General features: G+C 44.3%; 1 protein-coding gene across 3 annotated transcripts in view; it reads right to left on the bottom strand.

The window, feature by feature from the left end:
• The window catches only part of LOC138950181 (dentin sialophosphoprotein-like), a 57,985-nt gene that overhangs the window by 31,299 nt on the left and 265 nt on the right, over positions 1-26,421 (bottom strand). Inside the window, exons 2-10 of one of the 3 annotated variants that reach the window (XM_070321918.1) lie at positions 24,933-25,115; positions 22,991-23,129; positions 20,657-20,827; positions 12,284-12,402; positions 6,110-6,164; positions 4,689-4,844; positions 3,057-3,148; positions 1,853-2,023; positions 743-922 (exon numbers count right to left, since the gene is read on the bottom strand). In XM_070321918.1, coding sequence (XP_070178019.1) covers positions 743-922; positions 1,853-2,023; positions 3,057-3,148; positions 4,689-4,844; positions 6,110-6,164; positions 12,284-12,402; positions 20,657-20,827; positions 22,991-23,129; positions 24,933-25,088 — 1,239 coding nt within the window. In that variant the 5' untranslated portion in view covers positions 25,089-25,115. Of the gene's footprint in view, positions 1-742; positions 923-1,852; positions 2,024-3,056; positions 3,149-4,688; positions 4,845-6,109; positions 6,165-12,283; positions 12,403-20,610; positions 20,621-20,656; positions 20,828-22,990; positions 23,130-24,932; positions 25,116-26,421 lie in introns of those variants that run through there. The other 2 variants (XM_070321920.1, XM_070321921.1) reach the window with 2 other exon arrangements.

The raw sequence follows: 26,421 nt of genomic DNA, 5'->3' as shown, positions 1-26,421 counted from the left end.
CTTATCCACAGGGCCACTACGCCAGTCCTGGGGCTTATCCACTGGACCACTACGCCAGTCCTGGGGCTTATCCACTGGGCCACTACGCCAGTCTTAGGGCTTAATCACTAGGCCACTATGCCAGTCTTAGGGCTTATCCACTGGGCCACTACGCCAGTCTTAGGGCTTATCCACTGGGCCACTACGCCAGTCTTAGGGCTTATCCACTGGGCCACTACGCCAGTCTTAGGGCTTATCCACTGGGCCACTATGCCAGTCCTAGGGCTTATCCCCTAGGCCACTACGCCAGTCTTAGGGCTTATCCACTGGGCCACTACGCCAGTCCTGGGGCTTGTCCACTGGGCCACTACGCCAGTCCTGGGGCTTATCCACTGGGCCACTATGCCAGTCTTCGGGCTTATCCACTGGGCCACTATGCCAGTCCTAGGGCTTAATCACTGGGCCACTATGCCAGTCTTAGGGCTTATCCACTGGGCCACTACGCCAGTCCTGGGGCTTGTCCACTGGGCCACTACGCCAGTCTTAGGGCTTATCCACTGGGCCACTACGCCAGTCTTAGGGTTTATCCACTGGGCCACTACGCCAGTCCTGGGGCTTATCCACTGGGCCACTACGCCAGTCTTAGGGCTTATTCACTGGGCCACTACCACAGTCTTTGGGGAAGGTAAAGTGGATAGCAGTAGACTCAGCGCGGTGAGTGGTTCAGGGGTGTAAGAAATGTGGAAAAGAGCAGAGGACAGACCTTCTTGAAGTGGTCGACGACGTCGCTGTACATAGAGGAGCGGAAGTTACAAAGCTGGCATGTGTAGGGCATCTCGCAGGCACAGTGGTTCTGTCGCATGTGTGTGGTCAGCGCCGTGCGTGACTCGTGGTCCTTCTCACAGATACGGCACATCAACACGTTCACGTTGTTCAGGTGCACCTGGTGACAATAAAACAATGATAATAATACTGTGTGTGGTCAGCGCCGTGTGCGACTTTAAATCCTTCTCACAGATACGGCACATCAACACGTTCACGTTGTTCAGGTGCACCTGGCGACAATAATAATAACAACAATAATAATAATACTGTGTGTGGTCAGCGCCGTGCGTGACTCGTGATCCTTCTCACAGATACGGCACATCAACACGTTCACATTGTTCAGGTGCACCTGGCAACAATAATAATAAAAACAATTGTCAGCAAGTACTGGTGTCACATGACTGATGTGAAACAGTTGATTGGCTAATGGCAATGCGCTTGAAACTGGAAGAGTGCGCTAACAAGTACTGAAAGTACTGCATCCTTTCTTTCCACCTGAGACGATTCTTCCAATCCTGCATTTAGCTGACATGTAGCTTTTCATCTCGATATTACCAAAGATGATTTAGCATAAAATTCCCATCGACTAACAGACAACACAATTGTTATTCCAATACAATACAATCTAGATCAGCATTTGGAAGTCAAATGATTCGATCGACTTTGTCCTATGTAGCAGACGACACGGGAACGCGACGGCATGAGCCCAGTAAATGAATGGTTTTTCGTATATTTCAAGGCTACAACTATGGGAATCGAACACATGTAGTGTTCAGAACACTCTTACCATGTAAACTTAAGTACACGCTTCGTTCAATAATTCATTTTCTCGATTTGCTCCATAAATCTCTTACCGCACTGTGATGTCTCAATAAGTGAAATAATAATGACACACCTTCTCTATGTGTGTCTGCATCTCAAAAGGTGTGTCAGAATAATGACATACCTTCTCTATGTGTGTCTGCATCTCAAAAGGTGTGTCAGAATAATGACATACCTTCTCTATGTGTGTCTGCATCTCAAAAGGTGTGTCAGAATAATGACATACCTTCTCTATGTGTGTCTGCATCTCAAAAGGTGTGTCAAACTGCTTGTAGCAGTGCTTGCACTGGGTGAGGTCGCTCAGGTCAAGGTTCTGCTGCTTCTCGCTGTCAATGTGACCTTGAAGGTGCATCATGGCCTTGACATTGTTGTACAGCATCTTGGTGCACATCCAGCACTGCACGCACATGGAATGTTACAATTTGTTAATGACCTTTACCTTCAAGCTGGGGGGGGGGGGGTGGGGGGGGGTGGGGGGGGGGGGGGGGGGGGGGGGCAAGCAAGATGCCAACAGATTTACCATGAAACATCAAAAAGAGCGGGTCCCAGGACATACTTTATAATCGTCATCATGCCTACGGTTCTTACTTTCTTGAGATGTTCTGCCAAATCTGCAGCGACAATTTTGAAAGAGTTATTACAATCTTTAATTACCTTTACCTTCTAGGTGGGCGAGAGGTGTCATGACAATAACTTTATGACAATTTTCAATGACCTTTACCTTTAATGCAGGAGGCAAGCGAGATGCAAACAGATTTCATCATGACAAAACTTTCTAAACCTAAAAAGAGAGGGTCCCCGGACGCACTAAATATCCTTTATCATGCGAACCGTTGTTACCGTTTTAACCATCGCCGGATCACGCTTTAGACTACACAGTCTGGATGATGTGGGTCGTGTACGACCCATTCTTTCCAAAGAAGGATTCAACATAAAACGTATGGGTCGTACACGACCCACGCCATCCGAATTGGGATAAATTCTTTACCGCCTCTTTGCAGAGAATGGGGCGTACACGACCCACGCCATCTGAATAAGGATAAACACCGTAAAATGTCTTCTTTAATTCCATATGGGTCGTCCACGACCCACTGTGTACTTAAAATGACATCATTGTTGACTTGTTTGTTTACAGAGATAATCATTTAACAATTAGTCGACAAGAAGATTCTATAGTGTTTGAGGATTACATGAAGTCTCAATCAAAAACTGCCAATAGTGTTAGAGATACAGACACTGTTGTGAGGCTCTGGGTCGTCCACGACCAAGGAAGCACGGTGAAGGTTAAGAAAATGCTCTGCAAACTCTGTACTGACGGGGGTTGGCTCTCGGTGGAGGGTTGCGAAAGGGAGCTAAGCATGTAAAACCCTCGACACACCTCAAATGGTCAAGGGGTGCTGAAGGTGTTTGTGACACGCCAAGCAACTCACCTTGAAGCGGAACTCGGACTTTTCCTCGGTGTACGTCGGGTCTCCCTCCATCTTGCCGTAGTAGTACTCGTCCAGCGGCACCCAGTTGCCGCCTGACACACACAACAACAACAACAATAGTCATAATCATCATAATAACCATAATAATCATCATAATAATCATAATAATATATAATATTTCTAGAGTGCATATATCCAGAGTTAAACATTGCTCAGACGAGTCAGAGCGCGAGCGCATTACAAAAATTGGAAAAAACACACACACAAAACATATAATTGTTTACATCTCATTCACATCAATCACAATACGCTCCAGTCAAACCTCTATCTAAGACCCCCACTTAAAGACTCCCCTGTGACGGGCGCTGTGGTAAGACGTCGGCCTCTTAATCGGAAGGTGGAGGGTTCGAATCCTAGCCGCGGCTGCTTGGTGGGTTAAGTGTGGAGATTTTTCCGATCTCCCAGGTCAACTTATGTGCAGACCTGCTAGTGGCTTAAGCCCCTTCGTGTGTACATGCAAGCACAAGACCAAGTGCGCATGGAAAAGATCCTGTAATCCATGTCAGAGTTCGGTGGGTTATGGAAACACGAAAATACCCAGCATGCTTCCTCCGAAAGCGGCGTATGTCTGCCTTAGTGGCGGGGTAAAAACGGTCATACGTAAAATTCCACTCGTGCAAAAATACGAGTGTACGTGGGAGTTTGTTTGTTTGTTTGCCGACCACGAAGGGCCATATCAGGGCGGTGCTGCTTTGACATATAACGTGCGCCACACACAAGACAGAAGTCGCAGCACAGGCTTCATGTCTCACCCAGTCACATTATTCTGACACCGGACCAACCAGTCCTAGCACTAACCCCATAATGCCAGACGCCAGGCGGAGCAGCCACTAGATTGCCAATTTTAAAGTCTTAGGTATGACCCGGCCGGGGTTCGAACCCACGACCTCCCGATCACGGGGCGGACGCCTTACCACTAGGCCAACCCGTGCCGGTTACGTGGGAGTTTGAGCCAAGGAACGCAGAAGAAGAAGACTCCCTCTTGTTAAAGACCTGGTTGTTGTCAGACTTTTTGTTCATAACCTCAGTAAGTTTGCCCCCATTTTAACACTCCATCCCTCCGGAGACTCATTTTCTCACATTGGAGGAGGTCTCACAAGGTGGGTTCCACTGTGCAGCGAAACGCCGAGCAAAGACCGAGAGTTGTGTGACTGACCTCCCACTGTGCAGCGAAACCCCGAGCAAAGACAGAGAGTTGTGTGACTCACCTCCCACTGTGCAGCGAAACGCCGAGCAAAGACCGAGAGTTGTGTGACTCACCTCCCACTGTGCAGTGAAACGCCGAGCAAAGACCGAGAGTTGTGTGACTGACCGCCCACTGTGCAGCGAAACGCCGAGCAAAGACCGAGAGTTGTGTGACTCACCTCCCACTGTGCAGCGAAACGCCGAGCAAAGACCGAGAGTTGTGTGACTCACCTCCCACTGTGCAGCGAAACGCCGAGCAAAAACCGAGAGTTGTGTGACTGACCTTCCACTGAGCAGCGAAACGCCGAGCAAAGACCGAGAGTTGTGTGACTCACCTCCCACTGTGCAGCGAAACGCCGAGCAAAGACCGAGAGTTGTGTGACTCACCTCCCATGTCGGCATCAGCTGACGGGCGGCCGCGCGGTCGCTTGGGGATGACGGGGGACAGATTGGCGCTGGTTGCCATGGTGAAGGGGCGTTTGATGCCCAGCCCCGACGTCCCGGACACGATGGTAGGGGGCCCTGGCAGACATGGGCGAGTCACTGTCATCACAACTCTCATTAATAACGTCATCGTCGCAATCTTTGTCATCATCAATTTTATTACAATCCTTGTCATCAATATCATAATCATCATTGTTGATATTAATTATTATCATAATCATCATTGTTGATAATTATTATCATAATCATCACTGTTGATATCAATTATTATCATAATCATCATTGTTGATATTAATTATTATCACTATCATCATCAACACTTCAATGATCGTCACCATCATCATTGCATGTGAATGCGTGATGTATTGTGTAAAAAAAATTCCATCTCACACGGCATAAATAAATCCCTGCGCCTTGAATATGTGCGCGATATAAATTGCATAAAATAAAAATAAAAAAATAAAAAAATAAATCCCTGCGCTTAGAACTGTACCCACGGAATACGCGCGATATAAGCCTCATATTGATTGATTGATTGATCATCATTGCCAACATCATCAACAAAATTGTTGTTATCAACAGCCTCATTATCATCGCTGTTGCAATCAATAACCATATTTTTGTTGTCATCACTACTGTAGCCATCATTTTTGTCATCATCAATGTCATCATCTCATCATTGTAATCCATTGGACAAAATATTTGTTAACAGTGTCAAGTGCCCAAACAGATCGACCGACAGACAGACTGACCGACAAACAGACTGACCAACAGACAGTGACATATAGACAGAGACAGAATGATATACAGACAGACATATAGACAGAGTGACAGAGAGTAACAGCCAAACATGCCCCCAAAAAACAGACATAGACAGACCAACAGACATAGACAGACAGACAGATAGAGTGACAGGCAGACAGACAGAGAGAACGACAGAGAGACAAGATACTGAAACAGACAAGACAGACAGAATGACATACAGACGGACATAGAGACAGTGACATAGAGAAACGGAAAGACAAAAATACAGAGACAGAGAGAAAGACAGACAGACATAGACAGAGTGACAGGCAGACAGACATAGACAGAGTGACAGGCAGACAGACAGACCGACAGACAGACAGACATAGACAGAGTGACAGGCAGACAGACAGACCGACCGACAGACAGACATAGACAGAGTGACAGGCAGACAGACAGACCGACCGACAGACAGAGAGACATAGACAGAGTGACAGGCAGACAGACAGACCGACCGACAGACAGAGAGATAGACAGGGAGACAGACCGACAGACAGAGAGAAAGACAGAGAGTCAGGCAGAAAGACAAAAAGCCGGACAGACAGACAAAAGCAGTGTACCTGCTTGACGGAGAGAGCTGGGGGTTGGTCCGCGTAGCTGGCCTTGCTGCTGAGGCTGCACACGACAAGAACACCACAAGTTACACTCTGTTTCCACAGTAACACACGACAAGAACACCACAAGTTATACTCTGTTTCCACAGTAACACACAACAAGAACACCACAAGTTATACTCTGTTTCCACGGTAACACATGAAAGAACACAAGTTAACACACGAAAAGAACACAAGTTACACTCTGTTTCCACGGTAACACACGACAAGAACACCACAAGTTACATTCTGTTTCCACAGTAACACACGACAAGAACACAACAAGTTACACTCTGTTTCCACGGTAACACACAACAAGAACACCACAAGTTACATTCTGTTTCCACGGTAACACACGACAAGAACACAACAAGTTACATTCTGTTTCCACGGTAACACACAACAAGAACACAACAAGTTACACTCTGTTTCCACGGTAACACACGACAAGAACACAACAAGTTACATTCTGTTTCCACGGTAACACACGACAAGAACACAACAAGTTACATTCTGTTTTCACGGTAAAACACGACAAGAACACCACAAGTTACATTCTGTTTCCACAAGAACACCACAAGTTACACTCTGTTTACACGGTAACACACGACAAGAACACAACAAGTTACACTCTGTTTCCACAGTAAAACACGACAAGAACACCACAAGTTACACTCTGTTTACACGGTAACACACGACAAGAACACAACAAGTTAAGTTACACTCTGTTTACATGGTAACACACGACAAGAACACAACAAGTTACACTCTGTTTACATGGTAACACACGACAAGTTTGTTTGTTTGCTTAACGCCCGCTGATGTGACAAGAGAGAAAAGCAGTGGTAGTAACACCAGTTGTGCTAGGCGAGGAGATATCCATTTTTACATTTAGTCAAGTTTTGACTAAATGTTTTAACATAGAGGGGGAATCGAGACGAGGGTCGTGGTGTATGTGTGTGTGTGTGTGTGTGTGTGTGTGTGTGTGTGTCTGTGCGTGTGTAGAGCGATTCAGACCAAACTACTGGACTGATCTTTATGAAATTTGACATGAGATTGAGAGTTCCTGGGAATGATATCCCCGGACGTTTTTTTCTTTTTTTCGATAAATACTTTTGATGACGTCATATCCGGCTTTTTGTAAAAGTTGAGGCGGCACTGTCACACCCTCATTTTTCCATCAAATTGATTGAAATTTTTGTGAAGCAATGTTCGAAGAAAGCCGGACTTCGGTATTGCATTTCAGCTTGGTGGCTTAAAAATTAAGGGCAGACCGGGTAGGCAAAATGAGTTATTTTTGGTCTCATACACCTTTTTGGGGTTGTTGCATTTTTCACACCTTTGAACATCCTGGAATGCATTCAATAATCTGCTTTTGTCATTTTAGACATGTATTCATGTAAATAAAACCATTTTCAAACCGATGTTTTGTTGTTTTTGTCTGTGTTTTATCAAAAAAATCGAAAAAATGGTCAACTTTGGATACTCCGTGCTGGTAAATGTGCGCACATGACATGACCCTTCGCTGTTCAAACTGTGTGGAAATTTCCGTTCTTCAAGATGACGTCATCACCGTTGGGGAATTTCCGTTGACATAGGCACAAAGAGAGAGAATCCGTTCCAACCGAAACCCCGGAATTAATATATGCAAATATATGTAGGTCAAAGGCATTTGGCGCAAGCGCAGTAGACAACTTATCAGTCCCCCGGTGTCAACAAATCCATGACGTTTTCACCGATTCAGCAGCATTTTTCAAAGTTTTGAGCTGCGGAGAACAACCCTAACATTGGAAATGTTCGGCATAGTGGCAAGAAATATCAGAGAAAGATGAACCAGCAGCAGCGAACAGTAGAAGGAAGTAACAACACTCCGAAATGAACCAACATGATCGTATTTGAGCAGACGACATTCTAAGATTCTTGACTCGACGAGGTGGGTTTTGCTTCTTTCTCTTTTCGATCTTGTTTGTTTGACAACGTGATTTATTGCACATCGTTATGTTGTTGTTGTTGTAAGAATGTGTTAGGGTTTGCAGGTAAATGATAAACAGTTTGTGTCTGAAGTATTTTGCGGGTTTCTTGATCCAATTTACTGACCATGCCGCCGCCGCACACACCCCCCCCCCCCCTCCCTCCCTCGATCATCTCTGTGATATCGTCTTCACAACCCCTATTTTATTGTTCTTCGCTGGCCAGTCCTTGAGAGCTTACTATGGTGTAACATGTCATCAGTATTCTTTGTCTGGGGTCAAACTGAGAAGCAGCATCTGAGCGATGTACGACTGACACAGTTTCTGTTTCTGGTCATTGACCGTAGGAAAATAAGTACCCTACTAGAGAGCGTTCTCTAATTCTAAAGGATTGGTTTACACCAGCATGGCTGACCAACCTATCATTGACAGCAATATTGTTGTCAAATCTTTTCCATTAACTAAGAAATAAAAAAAATAGATCCAATTTACTTCACCAAAGAAAAAAAAAGAGTTAAACTAAAGGACTGGGGATGCAACTCATGAATCAAAAGCATAAAGATCACCTGCAAACAGTGCTAGGTTTAGGAAATCTGAAAATGTATACACACACACAGAACACACACACACACACACACACAAAACAGACAACAGACAAGAAACAAGCAAATACATAGCAAGTGTGATGAAATAAATTAATTTTAAAAGAAAAATATGAAAAGAAAGAAAGAAAGAAAGAAAATAATTCAGCTAGTTTCAGTATTAGTTCCTGTGTGTATGTGATTGTGTGGTTACTCAAATCCCATAGTAAACTTGACATGTACATTTTGTGATAGGGGCCAATTAATGAATGTCTTTTGTGTGTGTGTGTGTGTGTGTGTGTTCGTCAACCGACATATGTGGGTACGAGCCGCTGAGGTGGTTGTAAGAAAACCCGCCTGGTTCAGTGGTTGGGGGCTGATTGGGATTTCTGATTTACCAGCCTAGCCAAAAAGTTGAGGTACACCCCATGTAACATGGTCATTTGCAAAATAAAGTACAAGCACTTGTTGACGTTTATATTGAGTCTTAAAATTTGCAGCTTATTACAAACAAAAACCATGGACAGTTGTATCAAATATTAAATCAGTGTTTGTGTATTTATTAGGTTGGAGCAAGGGGAGAGCCAGTCCTCCTGTGGTGGCAGCGAGGAGAAAGATTGACCTGATGGAAAAGTTTGCTAAACCGGAACTACCCTCTTCCACAGCAGAAACATCAGCTTTGCCATCTTCTGACCAACCATAAGAAGATACAGATACTTTGCCATCTTCTGACCCATCACAAGCAGATATGGATACTGGTACTGTGCAACGTCACTCCGCTGACATGTGTTGGGCTTTTGTCAACATTGATCAGCTCAATCTATTGCTGAAAGGTTTATATCCTGTACTGAATGCTTGTCTGATAGCAGTCTGATTATGAAAGAAGGTGATGCATCAGCCCAAGGATTTGCACAGGCCCTGCATCTGGAGTGCATATGAGTGTCCATTCAAGTCTGCAGTTGTTTACTCTTCTCCCGGTGTTTGCAACGCTTCGGGTGGTAAAGTTGCATTTTAAATAATCCGCGTATGACCAAGTTGGTACATGGAAAGGGACATTCAGCTTTACAGAAATTTGCTGCAGTGTTAGGATTGAGCACAGAAATACTGTAATTAAAATGTTGCAACTTTTGAATGGCTTGATAGCTTTGTTCCATTTGTGTATATATAATTATGTAATGTTGTTGATGATTTGTGAAGCATCATTTCTATGCAATGGAATAAGAAATCAGTGCATCCGTTGGGTTTTTATGAGTCTGACAGTTTGGTTCTGATCAATATTTTCATATCAGCACAAACACAGATAATTGACTTTTTTAATGTTTTCATATAATTTTTTTTTAAATAAAAAAAATCTGATAATTTGATTATCAAATCATTTCCCCTTCATAGTTAAAGTGTTATTCTGGTTAAAAAAAAAACCACCCCATTAATTCAAGCTCTACTGTGGTACTAGTTTACCGGGGTACTAGTGAGACTCTTTTACATGCTGTTTTCTCTACATGTAATTTGAGACAAAATGTGGTAATTAAAATGTTGTAACTTTTGAATGGCAAGATGGATTTGTTCCAATTTTGTATATGTTGTTTATGATTTGTGAAGCACCATTTCTGTGCATGGAATAAGAATACAGTGGATTCCTTGTGTTTTTATGAGTCCGACAGTTTCGTTTTGATTCATATCTGCACTAACATAGATGAGTTTTCAAATGATTTTTTAAAAAAAGTCTGGATAATTTGATCGTCAAATCATTTCCCCATCATAGTAAAGTGGTTATTCTTATAAAAACATATCAATTCAGGCTGCACTGTGCTACTAGTTTGAGGTACTGGTTGGAATCTTTCAAATGCTGTTTTCTCTGAATGTAATTTTCAGACAAACATCTGTAATTAAAATGTTGCAACTTTTGAATGGCTTGATGGATTTGTTTCATTTTTGTTTATGTTGTTTATGATTTGTAAAGCGTCAGTTTTGTGTATGGAATAAGAGTTAAGTGCATTGGTTGGGTTTTTATGAGTCTGACAGTTTGGTTCTGATTCATGTTTTCATATCGGTACAAACAAAGATGGCTGTTTTCATATGATGTATATAAAAAAAATCCTGATAATTTGATTGTCAAATCCTTTTCCCTACATAGTAAAGTGGTCATTCTGATAAAAACATATGAATTCAGGGTGCACTGTGCTACTGGTTTTTTTATGTACTGGTTCAAATCTTTAAAATGCTGTTTTCTCTGAATGTAATTTTCAGACAAAACGCTACAATTAAAATGTTGCAACTTTTGAAAGGCTTGATGGATTTGTTCAGTTTTTGTATATGTTGTTTATGAGTTGTACAGCATCAGTTCTGTGTATGGAATAAGAGTTCAGTGCATTGGTTGGGTTTTTATGAGTCTGACAGTTAGGATTTCATGTATTTTTCTTATCAAAACTGAACCGGTAACTGAAAATGCTAAATTAAAATAATATATTGCTTAGAAATGCTTTTCGATACACAGAATTATTAAACACACACATATTGCTGCAAAGAAGAAAAATTGGATCAAAACATGCACTGGTTCACAAACTGCAACATTTTAAAAAAAGCACATTTTATAACGTTTTTCTCACATTTTGGTGAATAAAACCCCCAAAAATTGCTTTTCACTCAAAATTTAAAATGGTTTCCCTTAATTAGGTTATTTTGCTTGCAAAAATCAAACAAGCAGCAAGCTGTTTCCAAAATAAAAAAAAAAAGTGCTTGCCTACCCTGTCCCCCCTTAATTAATGACTTTGGTCATTAAAAATCTGAAAATTGTATTTTTTTTTATTTTTTATATAAAACGATCCAAATTTACGTTCATCTTATTCTACATCATTTCTTGATTCCAAAAACATATAAATATGTGATATTTGGATTAAAAACAAGCTCTGAAAATTAAGAATATAAAAATTATGATCAAAATTAAATTTCCGAAATCGATTTAAAAACAATTTCATCTTATTCCTTGTCGGTTCCCGATTCCAAAATCATATAGATATATGTTTGGATTAAAAACACACTCAGAAAGTTAAAACGAAGAAAGGTACAGAAAAACGTGCTATGTAGCACAGCGAAACCACTACCGCGCTGAACAGGCTCGTCAGTTTCACTCCGTTATGCACAAGCGGCGGACTACGGTCATTGTGAAAAAATGCAGTGCGTTCAGTTTCATTCTGCGAGTTCCACAGCTTGACTAAATGTAGTAATTTCGCCTTACGCGACTTGTTTGCTTAACGCCCAGCCGACCACGAAGGGCCATATCAGGGCGGTGCTGCTTTGACATATAACGTGCGCCACACACAAGACAGAAGTCGCAGCACAGGCTTCATGTCTTACCCAGTCACATTATTCTGACACCGGACCAACCAGTCCTAGCACAAACCCCATAATGCCAGACGCCAGGCGGAGCAGCCACTAGATTGCCAATTTTAAAGTCTTAGGTATGACCCGGCCGGGGTTCGAACCCGATCACGGGGCGGACACCTTACCTCAAGGCCAACCGTGCCGGTGGAGATAGCGATACCCCACTGATGTGACAAGAGACAAAAGCAGTGGCAGTAAGTGGAACTCACAATGACGGGCATGATTGGGCGCAGGAACCACTGGTTGGGCTGCAGGTTGGTCGGGGTGTTGGCATGCTGGTTGAAGTTGACGAAGCGGAACACCTGCTGTGGTACCACCCCCGGACCCACTGCACACACAGACCATTACCCACAATTCAGTAGTCGTTCCTTCATGGTGCTATACACACAGACCATTACCCACAATTCAGTAGTCCTTCCTTCATGGTGCTATACACACAGACCATTACCCACAATTCAGTAGTCCTTCCTTCATGGTGCTATACACACAGACCATTACCCACAATTCAGTAGTCCTTCCTTCATGGTGCTATACACACAGACCATTACCCACAATTCAGTAGTCGTTCCTTCATGGTGCTATACACACAGACCATTACCCACAATTCAGTAGTCGCTCCTTCATGGTGCTATACACACAGACCATTACCCACAATTCAGTAGTCGTTCCTTCATGGTGCTATACACACAGACCATTACCCACAATTCAGTAGTCGCTCATTCATGGTGCTATACACACAGACCATTACCCACAATTAAGTAGTCGTTCCTTCATGGTGCTATACACACAAATAATCTCTCATCACGTCTCAAAGCTCAAGACACATTAATTCATCCGTCTTTCAATTTTATGGTGATAAACACAAATTAAAAATTTTAAAAGTAAATTTTCATTTAATTAATATACTTACCCAACTCACAAATAGCAATTAACTCTAGTTCAGTGCTGGTAACGCTGTATGCATCCCCTTGGTAACCAAGGGAGACCACTCTAAAAAAGAAAGTGATCCATCCCATAATGCCAGACTATCAACAGTCCGACATCCGTATGCGCGCGCATACGCCGCCATCTTATCATTCCAAAACGAAGCCCAACTCACTCTTTTTTAGACCCCAGTACCAACCACAGCGGGGAGGTGGGAGGGAATAAACGTTGTGAGTTGGGTAAGTACAGTAGAACCCCTCTCTAGCGACCTTGAAAATGTTGACAAAAATCGGTCCTTATGGAGGGGGGTCCTTACAGAGGGAGGGGGCGGGGCCACAAAGAAAGTCACCTCAGATTTTCTTAAAAAAAGAAAACAGAGAAGTTTGAGTTGCTGACGACCGTTTCCTCAAGCAAACTGCTTCGATTTCATGTTTGACATTGTCGATGGTGTCCACCAGTTCTGGTGCATGTTTCAATGCAAAAAGAGTTAGTTTCTGAGCAAGCATTTCTTTACAGCAGTCCCTGCAATGATGAAGGCCCTCCGAGAAAGAGAGTGAAAAATCGGCCACCGTTCTCAGCATCGCGTATCTGTGTGTAACCTCTTTCATTGAAAAGATACTCTCGTTTCCCTGCAGCCTTGACCAGTGAGTCGGTTACCTAATCTGTGAACCCTTCAGTTGTGTTGCTTTGTCAAAAGTTAGACACAGTCAACTAGTTTTGCTCTGAGTGAACAGTGCAGCTGGCCTCAATTAGCCGGTGACACCTCTCTGGCCACAGCACCAAACAGTACATGGCTGGGGGGGAGAGAGAGAGAGAGAGGGGGGGGGGGGGGGGGGGTAGCTGGCTAAACTCAGTGGGGTGTCCGGTGTCACTGAAGTCAGCAGGAAGAGCATTGGAGAGAAATAGAGAGGTGTACTCTTCCAAACATCAGTTGTCAGCGCTTAGGGTAGTCATGCAGTGAGGGAGAGTGAGAGCGGTTTGTGTACAGTCCGACTGAAGAGTGAAAAGTCACTGCCACAAGATCGGCATGCAGTCAATAAAGCCAGACAAGAAGAATGATTATGACATGCGGCTCTATCTGCTGGTTTTTTTATTCAAACTGGTTTTCAACGCTTATTCTCACAAAGCATCTGCACACCTGCCTCTGCCTCTGTGCTGTGTTTGTGTGGCTGCTTTCGTATGATGTCAGTGCATGGTGAGTGCGTTCACTGCCTTGTCACCACTTCCCCACCTTTTTCAGAATGTTTTCTTGGAGTTGGATAATTCTTTGAATTTGCGATTTTCCAACATCAAGACTTTTTGCAATCGCGATGGCAGTTTCTCCCTTTTTGTGTCTGTTCACAACATTCACTCGATTCTCGAGAGTTAAATATTTTCTTTTCTTTGTAGACGCCATGTCGATCTCCACTGCTCTTCTGTCCAAAGACTGTCTATTCTGACTGAATTGAACGGTGTGTGTTGGTCACGTGAGTTTGTTTTCTCGATGATTGGTTTGTGATGTTTACTCAGCCCACCCAACCATCACACCTCTCAGCGGTTAATTAGTGCCTTTGCTTACGCAAGACGGTTATAACTGGTTATAACCGGTTTGTCAGTGATGCGTTACGCTGACTGAGTCTTGGCTTTGTCTGACAAAGTCGTTACACAAGCTGTTAGGTCGGTCCTTAGACGTTAGAGCGGGGTGGTCGCTACACTGGTGACAACTATATAAGGAAACACATCGGTTAAAAAAAAAAGGGTCGTTGTGGCGGGGTAGTCCTTAGAGAGGGGGGTCGTTGTGAGGGGTTCTACTGTATATTAATTAAATGAAAATTTACTTTTAAAATTTTTAATTAAATTACATATCCATACCCAACTCACAAATAGCAGATTGCTACTATAGGTGGCGGGTACTCATCAAAAACAAAGTAGAAGGGCTTGTCCTGCTGCCACCATAGAAGGTAGCGCAAAACTGCCGTCCCGTCTGAAGGAGGCGATGTCTCTGAGATAAAACCTCAGGAAGACATCCTCAGATTCCCAATAGGCCGCCTCAAAACATCGGCCTGATCGGAGCACTGCCACAGAAGAGGCCCATGCCCCTGCCTCATGAGTTCTTGCCAAAGTCAGAGAAAGGACAGCCCTAACCTCTCCAGACTGAGTATGCCACCAGGAATACGCTTGTCTGATCAATGTGGAGACCCACTTGGTTAAAGCCACTTTCGCAATATCTTTGCACCTTGCTGTAATGAGCGAAATGAAAAGCAACTTTTGACTTCCTGAACAAATGAACTGCGTTCTAGACAAATAACTGCTGAGCGTTCAAACTGGACAGTTAACGATATCGGGGTCTCCAGGAGCAAGAATATGCTCAAAGCAGGAATGTTAATGACAGGCGAAATTTGGACCGGTTTCTGATTTTTTGCTAAAACTTCCGGCCCGAATTTGAGAGATATAGAACCATTTTTCCCAGTTGAAATATCTTTAGCTAAGCCGAAAAAGTATGAACCTCACTTCCTCAACGAGACGTAGCGAGCATCGTTAGAAAAACTGCCTTGCGTGTCAAGATAGCCAAACCAGTTGACTACCAGTTCAACCTCGTTAGAAGTCAAATATCTCAAAAAAAACTGCCCTTTAAATCAATGATCTAAAAAGATCAGTGAAAGTCAGAAAAATTTTTTGAAACTCGCAATATTCAAATGACTAAACCTGACTCTAAAGGAGCCGAAGTATTGCTTCATAAATTGAAAATGCAATTGGAAGCTAGTTTCCCCGTTTTCAGCATAAACTGCCTGAAAATTCCAAAGAAACCCAAAAGTCATAGATCAGTCTTTCTTGAGCAAGCTGTCTATCTTCGAAAAAGCCAGAAAGTACGCTTACTCCCACTTCTCACAGACGCTACCAGAGTAAGCTTGACCGTTTACCATGTAGATCCGCCAGGCTAGTCTTGAAACGGGTTAAAGCAACACTGCACCAAGCCGTAACAAAGTAACAGAAATTATATAAAGTCTTAAAAGTAAGACATGGAAGAAAAAACGGAAACCCCGAATAGGTGGCACTCCACCTGCATTAAACAGAAAGAAAAGGAGTTCTTTCCGTAAGAAGTAAGTGCTTTGTACCGAGCCAGTCTAAGTGACAAGTGAACAAACACGCCAAATCCCCTATAACAACCCTGAAACAAAACCCGAGTTGAGGGGGAAGCCCATAAGTATCTCAAGGATACCCTTACAGTAGACATCCGTGTAATTCGAATGTAAGAAAGCAAAAACGCCTTCTTGCCAGCCCTAAGAGGTCTGAAACCCAGATTGCGACGACCCGTACTGTGCGATCAACCGGCCGCCAGAACGATCTATGAAGACAACCCTGTGAACACGAGGGTATAGAGCCAAAAGCTAAAGTAGATAACAGCCAGCCTGAAGCTTTTCGTTTGGAAACAAACAACAGCCAAGGCCTGCCTTGCGCCTTCTTTTTACCGTGAGCGTCTCTTTGATAGATAAAAGCCCGCGTGCCTAGACGCGGCCTCAAAAAGAGACCTTTCAAACAATAGAGAGAAAAACAAGATTTGTTCGAAAGTGCCGATCACAAAGAACCGAAGCCACAATCTACCCAAGCTAGAAGATCCTGATCTTACAGACAGTTTCTCCTAGCTATCAAAATCCAGATGGAAGTTTGCCAAACCCGAGGGAGGTTCCGTAGAACCTAAGTTCTTAAGCTTGTAGTTAACCGAAGCCTACAGAAAGCGCTCCGCGAGTGACACGCTACTTGAGCGTAAGACACAAACTAAAGCAACACCGCCGCAGGTATAAGTCGAACGTAATCCACAAAGATAGTGGAGACAAAGACAACTCTCTTGTGAAAAATCCACAAGTACACAAAGACCCCGCCAGAGGATTTTTCTTTCTTTCCTTCTTTATTGGATGTTTAACATCATTTACAAACATTCAAGGTTATATCGTGACTGGCCGGAGGATCTAAGAACTTAACGCTCAAAGATTCTCCTCAGAAGGCTCAAAACAACTATCAAATGCCGCGAACAGCGACACAGCCGAAGTATGAGCCTCCCCTTGATCAAAAGCATCATAACGATCATCGAAATGATGAGAACCAGTCACCAATCCCGATAAGGCGAAACTTCATCCACTTGCCCCTTCCAGCCGGCAACTGGAAGAGGATACAGCCTGTAAAACAGCTAAGGAACCGCAGTAACGGAACCGGAAGCCACAGGCTAAAAAGTGCCGACTACCAACACCACAGTGCTAACCATAGCAGGCTATCCCATCCTGTACCAGAGACACAGCCGCAAAAGCGGAAGCGAAACCGGCCGTGGATTAGTAAACATCCGAACCAACCGGTTGCATATAAACACACCGGACTAACCCGTTGTACCTCGAACCATTTCAGCTGCGAGCGTCACTGCACTCGCTAACATGAAACGGAACCTGAATACAGTGCTTTTCAGTCAAGCGGAAGCACCTTCATCTGAACAGCCGTCAAGCACAAACGTGCAATCAGGAAGCTGATTCCCTGTTTGACTAAATTGTCCAACAAAGAACCAGCCCTACTGCTCACTTCCTGCCCCCTGGGAGGAAGAGAAAGTCACACTACAAGACATTTGCCATCTTCAGGGCACATAACGACGATTCCCGGCAACGGCAGCGAACCTTCCGTTCCTCCGAACTCCGGAAGTCGTCGAACAAAGAAAGAGGTGGACGTAATAAAGAAAACTATTCTCAGCCACCCCTTCCTGTCAATATCCAAGTTAGAAAGGTGACCCCCAGAGAGACTCGCATGGTCAACCCAAGAATCACCCAGCCCAACAACTTCCTGCCCCCTGGGCGGAAGCTTACGTTGCCCAGCCACGAAAATGCGTGCTACATTCCTCCTGCGAACGTACACCACTTCCACCGGAGAACCCGGCTACACGCGGCCATTTGCCAACTCCAGGGCAATGGATAACAATTCCCGGAAGCTGAAGCGAACATCCTGTTCCTCCGAACTTCCAGAAGTCAGAACCAGATAGAGGTGGAGTAAGTAAAGCCTAGCTCTCAACCACCCCTTCCGGACAAAACTTAGATGCCGTTCTCCGCCGCCCACGTCACTGCGCTGGACCACATGAACAGCAAGTTAAGCTGGGTGTCGTCCATCCCCATGGACCACCCTCATATGGAAGTACCTTCGATATCCTTTCCTTCATGCTCGCAATCGCAATCAGGAAGGTGACCCCCGGAAAGACGTTCCCGGCCAAGCCGTTCGCGGTCGATCCTAGAATCACCAACTTCCACCAAACCTAAATGCCGTTTTCCACTGCCCACGTCACTGCGCTGGACAACTTGAACGGCAAGTAAGCTGGGTGTCGTCCACCATGGACGCACCCTCGTTATCCTTTCCTTCATGCTCGCAATCGCAATCAGGAAGGCGACCCCAGGAAAGCCGCCGTTCGCGGTCGATCCTAGAATCATCAACTTCCACAAAACCTAAATGCCGTTTTCCGCTGCCCACGTCACTGCGCTGGACAACTTGAACGGCAAGTAAGCTGGGTGTCGTCCACCATGGACGCACCCTCGTTATCCTTTCCTTCATGCTCGCAATCGCAATCAGGAAGGTGACCCCAGGAAAGCCGCCGTTCGCGGTCAACCCCAGAATCACCAAGTTCCACAAAACTTAAATGCCATTCTCGTTAGCCCACGTCACCGCACTGGACAACTAGAACGGCAAGTAAGCTGGCATTCTTCCTGCTCGCCATCGTAGTCAGGTAGACGCGCACCAGAGAGACTTGCAGACCTGCAGCGGTCCTCTGAGACACCCCCAACTTCCTGCCCCCAGGGCGGAAGTAGAACCGGCATACCCGACACTGCATCAGAGGTATATGCAAGTTCTTACAATTCGCAGCCAGGTGGGTCAACGCCAGAGAGAGCAAAGTCCTCGGAATCACACCCACCATCCGTCCCGCGGGACGGATATAGAACCGGCATACCCGACACTGCAACAGAGGTATATGCCAAGTTCAAACGATTCACAGGGCTCCCTACAAATGCCGGACGGGCGCGAGCCGGATGTCCAGAAAATGCAGGAGAGCTATCACCACGCATGTGGTTACTTTATCCTGTGACCGCAAACCCTAGTCACCAGAGAACCTGGTAACTTGAGGGCTAGACATACCTTTAGAGCGCACCGGCCCATGCGGAAGGGACACCAGCCGACCGTCACCATGCTGAGACACATGTACTTCCGTCCGAACCACGACACAGCGGAAGTGGCAGCAGGAGCTGAAGTGAAACCGGAAGTGGAGGGAGTCGGTGAAGACCTGACTCTACCCAGGGAAGATACATCGAAGACGCCAGCCGGAAGTGCGCGCATCTCTGTTTTCGTCGACGACAAAACGGCCGCCAAAGTAGAAACCTGTGTACTAAAAGTCAAAAGCAATGACGCAATATCGGCGGGAGACACACCTGAATAACCAGGAGCCCCCGACGAAACAACCGGTTTACCAACATCCATATCCTTATCACTACGTGTAACCTTGTCCTTCTACACGGACAAAATGGCGGACGAAGGCTTGTCAACAACAACATCAACATCACATCCTACATTTCCCGGTTCTAACTGAGAAGTGGCGGCAATTCCATCACTCTTTCTTCTAAACGAAGAACCTCTCTTAGAGGAAGAAGTACTAGCAGCCGGAGAAGCTGAAGCAGCAGCCTGTCTCGTACTAGTTCTATTCTTGGCGCACTCCGCCATGTCAAAGCGAACTCACAAAAAATTTTCGAAACTGAAAAATTTTCACAAGTTCACAAACGTGCGACAGAACGTCGCCAAAGTTACATAAAACAAGAAAGCTCTCACCCAAAAACAGCCAGGGTATTGACAAAGCTCGGCGGCAGACCAAGGGGCGAAGTCAAAGTCAGGAAACAAAGACCAAGGCTGAACACAGCCGGAGCGTACAACAAAACGCGACCAGACACGTCGCTCGCTGAGAGTGGAATGATAAGATGGCGGCGTATGCGCGCGCATACGGATGTCGGACTGTTGATAGTCTGGCATTATGGGATGGATCACTTTCTTTTTTAGAGTGGTCTCCCTTGGTTACCAATGGGATGCGTACAGCGTTACCAGCACTGAACTAGAGTTAATTGCTATTTGTGAGTTGGGTATGGATATGTAATTTAATAATCTCTCATCACACCTTACAAGCTGAGACTCACACCAGTGTAGAGTAACTCTTGACGCCGCTAGCTTTCCACCGGATGTCCAGTGGTATTTATCTTGACGCACACCTCAGGGAACGAACACATTTCCACTCTACTTCCTTGTGTCTACACCACAGCGGCCAACCTTTGGACTGGGTAGCAATCTTAAAGGCCCACTCCGCCTCACAGGAGCTTTGAACAACGATAACATCTTTTCACAAAGAAAGCAATACTAAACTGATGGAACACGCTTGCACGAAGAGCACAAAGGGTGAACACTGGCGGTAAACGTTCAAATGAAAGGGTATTTGTACTCTTTGTAAAAGCCTGGAGGTATCCGTGCTCAAAAACTGATGGTTAACGGGAGGCGTAGTGGGCCTTTAAGCTTGGTGTAACAGCCTGGCAAATAGTCTTAAAAAGTACCACGTTATGCTGAAAGGTGTACGTACCCATCATGCCTGAGGTAACACGCCATGCTGAAAGGTGTGTACTTACCCATCATGCCTGAGGTTGGCACGGCGGCCATGTTTGATAGCAGGCTGTGGGAGTTGGGGGGGCTGGTGACTGGAGGGGGGGTGACCTGCACCACCTGGCCTCGCATCTGGACGGCAGGAGGGGGGCTCTCCCCCACGATCATCAGGTCGGGTGAGGCAGACTTGGCTGTCGCTTCAACAGGGAAAAACAACGTGTGTGCGGTACGCAAAAATGGACCGATATGCCATCTTTTTAAATTTTCTTACGTGACAATGTCTCGACATCAAGTACCCAAGATAAAAAGAATTCTCCCTCTCGCTGAGACTAATAGACTGATAGACTAATAGACTGATAGACTAATAGACTTTCTTTTTTTATTTGGTGTTTAACGTCGTTTTCAACCACAAAGGTTATATCGCGACGAGGGAAAGGGGGGGAGATGGGATAGGGGAAAGGGGGGGGGAGATGGGATAGAGCCACTTGTTAAGTGTTTCTTGTTCACAAAAGCACTAATCAAAAAATTGCTCCAGGGGCTTGCAACGTAGTACAATTTATTCCCCCCTCTGCTTCTTTACCTCTGTAAACTTGTAGGGGTAGTTATTTTTCGATAATGACCCAGCAACCAAACAAATAACGACCCAGCAACAGCCTGAATCCTCGATAGTGCAATGGGTTGAGAGGTTGTTCTGTTTCGGTACTACTTTTTGCGACTGAAAAGTTCCGCACGCTCTAATGTACGAAGTATACATCTCTGGAGCAAACAATACAAACATACCGCATTTAAATTAACAACTACAGGCCTGAACACATGAATCTCCATATAAAATCCATGAGTTCGGTTGTTTTCTGAATCTCATCTGCCGTGCTCAAGCCGTTCATCACAAGCAATTTCCCAAGGCAAGTAACTCATACTTTGTCTAGCGACAAGAGTAGTTCCCCTTCTTTTCACTCAGTTCCTTCGACAACAGACTGCAATCCGACGGTCAGTTTTCAACAATATTTCATTTAATAAACAGATCACACGCAACCAAATGCACACATCTCATCAATTTAAACAACATAAAGGGGTTTCATACACTATTTTCCACAGAAAACTGAACTTCATACAGTTTTTAACGTTGGAACACGGGTGCAAAAGTTCGTCTGCTAGTCCCATTTGACGAAAAAACATTATCCTAAGCGATACCAAAACATATACAGAACACACAATATCTGCCTTTGCCGCCACAGCAGAATAACAGCATATCTGTGTACTTGATTTTAGCCCAAAATAGGAAAACTGACAAGAAGTGTTAACAGAATGGAATGATTTGCACGGAACTATACAACCGCGCATTAATCGATCGCCTGCGCAGGTTGACTGGTTGAGAGAATAGGATTCGATCAAACTTTCGCAAAAAAACTCCTCTTTTCTTTGAATAACTGAAGAAAGGAGGAATAAAGAGGTTACACACCTCGTCTCAGTGATTATAAAAAATAATGGTCTCAGTTCGCGGTCATGAAAAAGCTCGCTAAAGCTCGCATTTTTCATGATCCGCTAACTTCGACCATTATTTTTGATAATCACTGAGACTCGGCATGTAACCTCTACATATGACCTTACTGGGAGAATGCAAGTTTCCAGTACAAAGGACTAAACATTTCTTACATACTGCTTGACTAAAATCTTTACAAACATTGACTATATTCTATACAAGAACCACTTAACAAGGGTAAAAGGAGAAACAGAATCCGTTAGTCGCCTCATACGACATGCGGGGTGCAGAGAAATAAGGATGTGGAAAAGAAGACTTTTGGTAAGTGAAATAAAGGTGATGGATCCAGTCAGGTAGAAATAAGACAACAAGAAAAGAATTGGAAAACTGCAGGGAATAGTAGGGAGAGTTTTCTTGGAAGGAAATATAGGTGAAAGGACTGGTAAGGCAGAAATAAGGCAAAAGAAGAGAAGAAACAGAACTGTTAGTCGCCTCTTACGACATGCTGGGTAGCATCGGGTAAATTCTTTCTAGTCCCAACCAATATGGGACTCCCCCTAACCCGCGGGGGGTACTAATAGACTGATAGACTAATAGACTTCCATTTAAGCTTTTGACGTAATCAGTTCACGTGCTGAAAAAAATGAAAAAAACGTCTGGGGATATCATACCCAGGAACTCCCATGTAAAATTTCATGAAGACGGTCTAGTAGTTTTCTCTAAATCGCTCTACACACACACACACATACACCACACCCTCGTCTCGATTCCCCCCCTCTACGTTAAAACATTTAGTCAAAACTTGACTAAACGTAACAAAAAACACAAAATATATTTAGTGGAAGTCCCTGTAGTATAAGCAGCAGCCAACAGCTCTTACCTTGCATCCTGCTAAGAGCCTCTGCCTTGGCAGCTGCCTTGGCAGCCTCAGTGGCCACTCTGGACGCCTCGGCCTTGGCCATCTCAATCATCTTGGTGGCCCGCCGGTGATCTTCCTTGCCCTTCTTGATGGCCTCCAGCTGGCAGTCAAACAACAACACCACATGCTTATAGGACTCACCTGGGTCATGGTCCATTACACTGGACCCCCCTTTTAACACTTTGTACCCCACCTATGTTGACCACGTTTTTTTAAGCCGGGACCAGCTGTGCTGCAGCAAGTCACTCAGAATTGTAGTAACTGTGTAAAAACTGTGTATCAACACGCTGGAATGCAGGAGTTGTATGGACGTTACAGGAAGCGACTGAAGCTAACAGTCTGAGCGGATATATCCGTACCTGGTCAGAAAGAGCCATATGAGTGGGTACAGATATCCGTACCTGGGAGACGATGAATTAAGACACTCCCCCTAGAAGATTCCCTCTCTTAAGGTCCCCCTACCCCCGGATAGAACAGAGATTCCTTCTCTTTTAGCACTTCGGGTTCTACCCTCCTGCCAATCTGAGCCTGCCACTTTACTGAAGCCAGGCTTTTGCTAAAAAAAAACCTGAGAAAATATCCATGTAAAGCTTTTAGTTTTACGAACACAATCCCGCTGTGACCCCAAAATGTGACGGGGGTAAACCAAACTGGGGTCATGCTGACAGAGTATCAAACTCCTGAAGTTACTATGAATTAAACATGACCCACTGTGACCCCAAAACTTGACGAGGGTCAATCAAACTTGGGTCAAGTCTGAAGATTATTAAACCCTAGAAGTGTGCAAAAATTCAAAGCTCTTGTTTCAAAAACATCCAAGTTTTTTATGAAACGAACATGACCCCGCTGTGACCCCAAAATTTGACGAGGGTCAACCAAACTAAAAGTGTGCAAAGTTTCAGGGGTCTAGCTTGAAAAACATCTGATATATATATACCATACTTCTCGGACTATAAGGCGATACTTTTTTCGGGTTTTTTTCACTTAAAATCGTGGGGTCGCCTTATACACGACGTCGCCTTATTCTCGGATAAAATAGGTTTCACGAGCACTGTCAACTTGAAATCAATGAGCAACTAACAACCATTTAAGTAAACACAATTCAAGCAATGTTGATCGCCGAAAAAATTACCTGAACAATAGTTAGTTGCGTTGAAACAAGACAGTCGGTCTCTTGACACTTCAACTTGCACTTCGACTTTGCCACTGTCAAAATGCCAAAAACGGAGAGAGCTTCATACGACGCTGCCTTCAAGATTCTGTTTGAAACAGTGTTTCGTGCCGATTTTGAGCGGTCGCCATGTTTGATCATTGATGTTGTTTTTTGTTTTTTTCCTACGTACAATGTTTTTCCTCATTTTTTTTCTTTCATGCCGTCGCCTTATGCACGACACCATCGCCTTATCCATGACATCGCCTTATCCATGACATCGCCTTATCCATGACATCGCCTTATTCTAGGATTTTTTCAGTTTTATTTTTAAAAGTAGGGGGTGCGCCCTATACACGACAGCGCCGTATAGTCCGAAAAGTACGGTATATATATATATTTTAAAATTAATGTTGTTGATCAGTTTGTATAAATGATGCGTGTGCTGGTGTATATGGCTGGATTGAAATGTTTCTTAACCGCAATGTCATTACAAATTCCCAACCTTGGGCAATTAAAGATTCTGTATTCTGATACTGTAATCTCAACGTTACGTTTTTTGTCCACGGACGGAACGGGATCCTAAGACTCACCAATTACTCAGGTGAGTCAACAAAACAAATTGGCATGCAAAGCAATATAAAAACATTTTGTCAATATGTCGGCCTAAAAGTGAAGATGCTATACACTACACAGTGGTTTACATGGGAAGGTGGGTGAGCTGTGTAAAGCATGAAGAAGAAGAGCACAGACCTGGCAGACAGTGAGCGGATCGTCCACACACTCCATCTGAAGCTCCACCCCCGTGCTGTGCATCAGGCCGCTGACCGCTTGGCTGGAACTGCGCTGACTGCGGCCACTGCTCTGACGGCGCAAGCCGTACGTCGCTCCTCCCCTCGGACGACCCATCGCTCCTCAGATTCTTCACCGCGGGTCCTGTCAATTAAATTAATAATAATGAACACTTATTAATCGCCCCTTCTCGCCAGAGCCCACGGCGATGTACAATAGCAACAGCGTGCATACACACACACTAAACTACAGTTTGTGAATAACAATACTATAAAGACTATCCTTAAAAACTCTCACCTAAAACATACATTTATACATTATTGTTATGGTCATCACTCATCATCACAAGCACATGATCTTACAAGCCCCCAACCACCATTACCATCAGTTGACACACGGTGATACACATACCCTTTGACCTTTTTCTAAAAATAGACGGGGCGTTTCCCGGATAACTGACCCAATGGTCTCATTCACTTCATGTAACTATACGTTTGCAAAAGCAATCTAAGTACTGCAGTAGCGTTAATTTTAATTCAAGTGTGACCAACATTATGCTGTAGTCCGGCTCCCAAATTTGTTTGTTTGCTTAACGCCCAGCCGACCACGAAGGGCCATATCACCGTCTCCCAAATGCATTGACTATAATCGCCAAAAGATGCTAAGGCATTGCATGAAAGGATTTCCCAATCCAGAATTCTTAATGGTTTTTGAGATTTTTCAGGACGACAACACTCCATGGTGTGTTTATTACAAAGGGAAGTCAACGGTTAAAAACTGGCGTCGACAGAGCCAATGAAGGCCTGGGATAGGGTTAGGAACTTGTAGATGATATACCTGTGCTTGCGCATATAGTGTATAGAGCTTGTAAAATCATCAAACCCATTTTCTGTCAAATTGTTCAGGTACATGTATTTAACATTAACTAATTAAGATTTCCTTTTCCAACACAAAACAAATTCTGCACTGGTCATGGTAATAATTATTCATACCAATAAACTCATAATAAATAAAGCAACATGTAAGTTAAAAAGACTAATTTTATTAATAAAAGAGTGGCACTATCTGTGACACACTGACACTAGTGACAGCCTTGATTACAAAATGAACTACACAGTCTGGATCATGTGTGGTGTGTGCTACTGCTAAAGAAGTCAATGTAAAAGTATACATGCATGTATACATGTATGCATCGCTAGCAAAAACTCCCAATTGGTTCCGAGATACTTTTATAATGCTCTGGTTCCTCAAGAACCCAGGAAGCACGGCGAAGGTTAAAGATCCTCTTGGAACTGACCGCAAACTTGCAGTAAATGCTGTAAAGTGAAAGTTCGAAAGTGAGTATTTTTCACGGTGCTCTTGTTTATTACCCCTTCCGTCAATTTAATGGATTCACTAAAGAGTATGTCAGTCATTCGATCGCTGCGCATGTATCCGTAACTCAATCTGC

Source organism: Littorina saxatilis, linkage group LG16 (assembly GCF_037325665.1).
Source record: "Littorina saxatilis isolate snail1 linkage group LG16, US_GU_Lsax_2.0, whole genome shotgun sequence".
NCBI classification, from domain to species: Eukaryota; Metazoa; Mollusca; class Gastropoda; order Littorinimorpha; family Littorinidae; genus Littorina; species Littorina saxatilis.
This window is presented reverse-complemented; position numbering and strand designations above follow the sequence as displayed.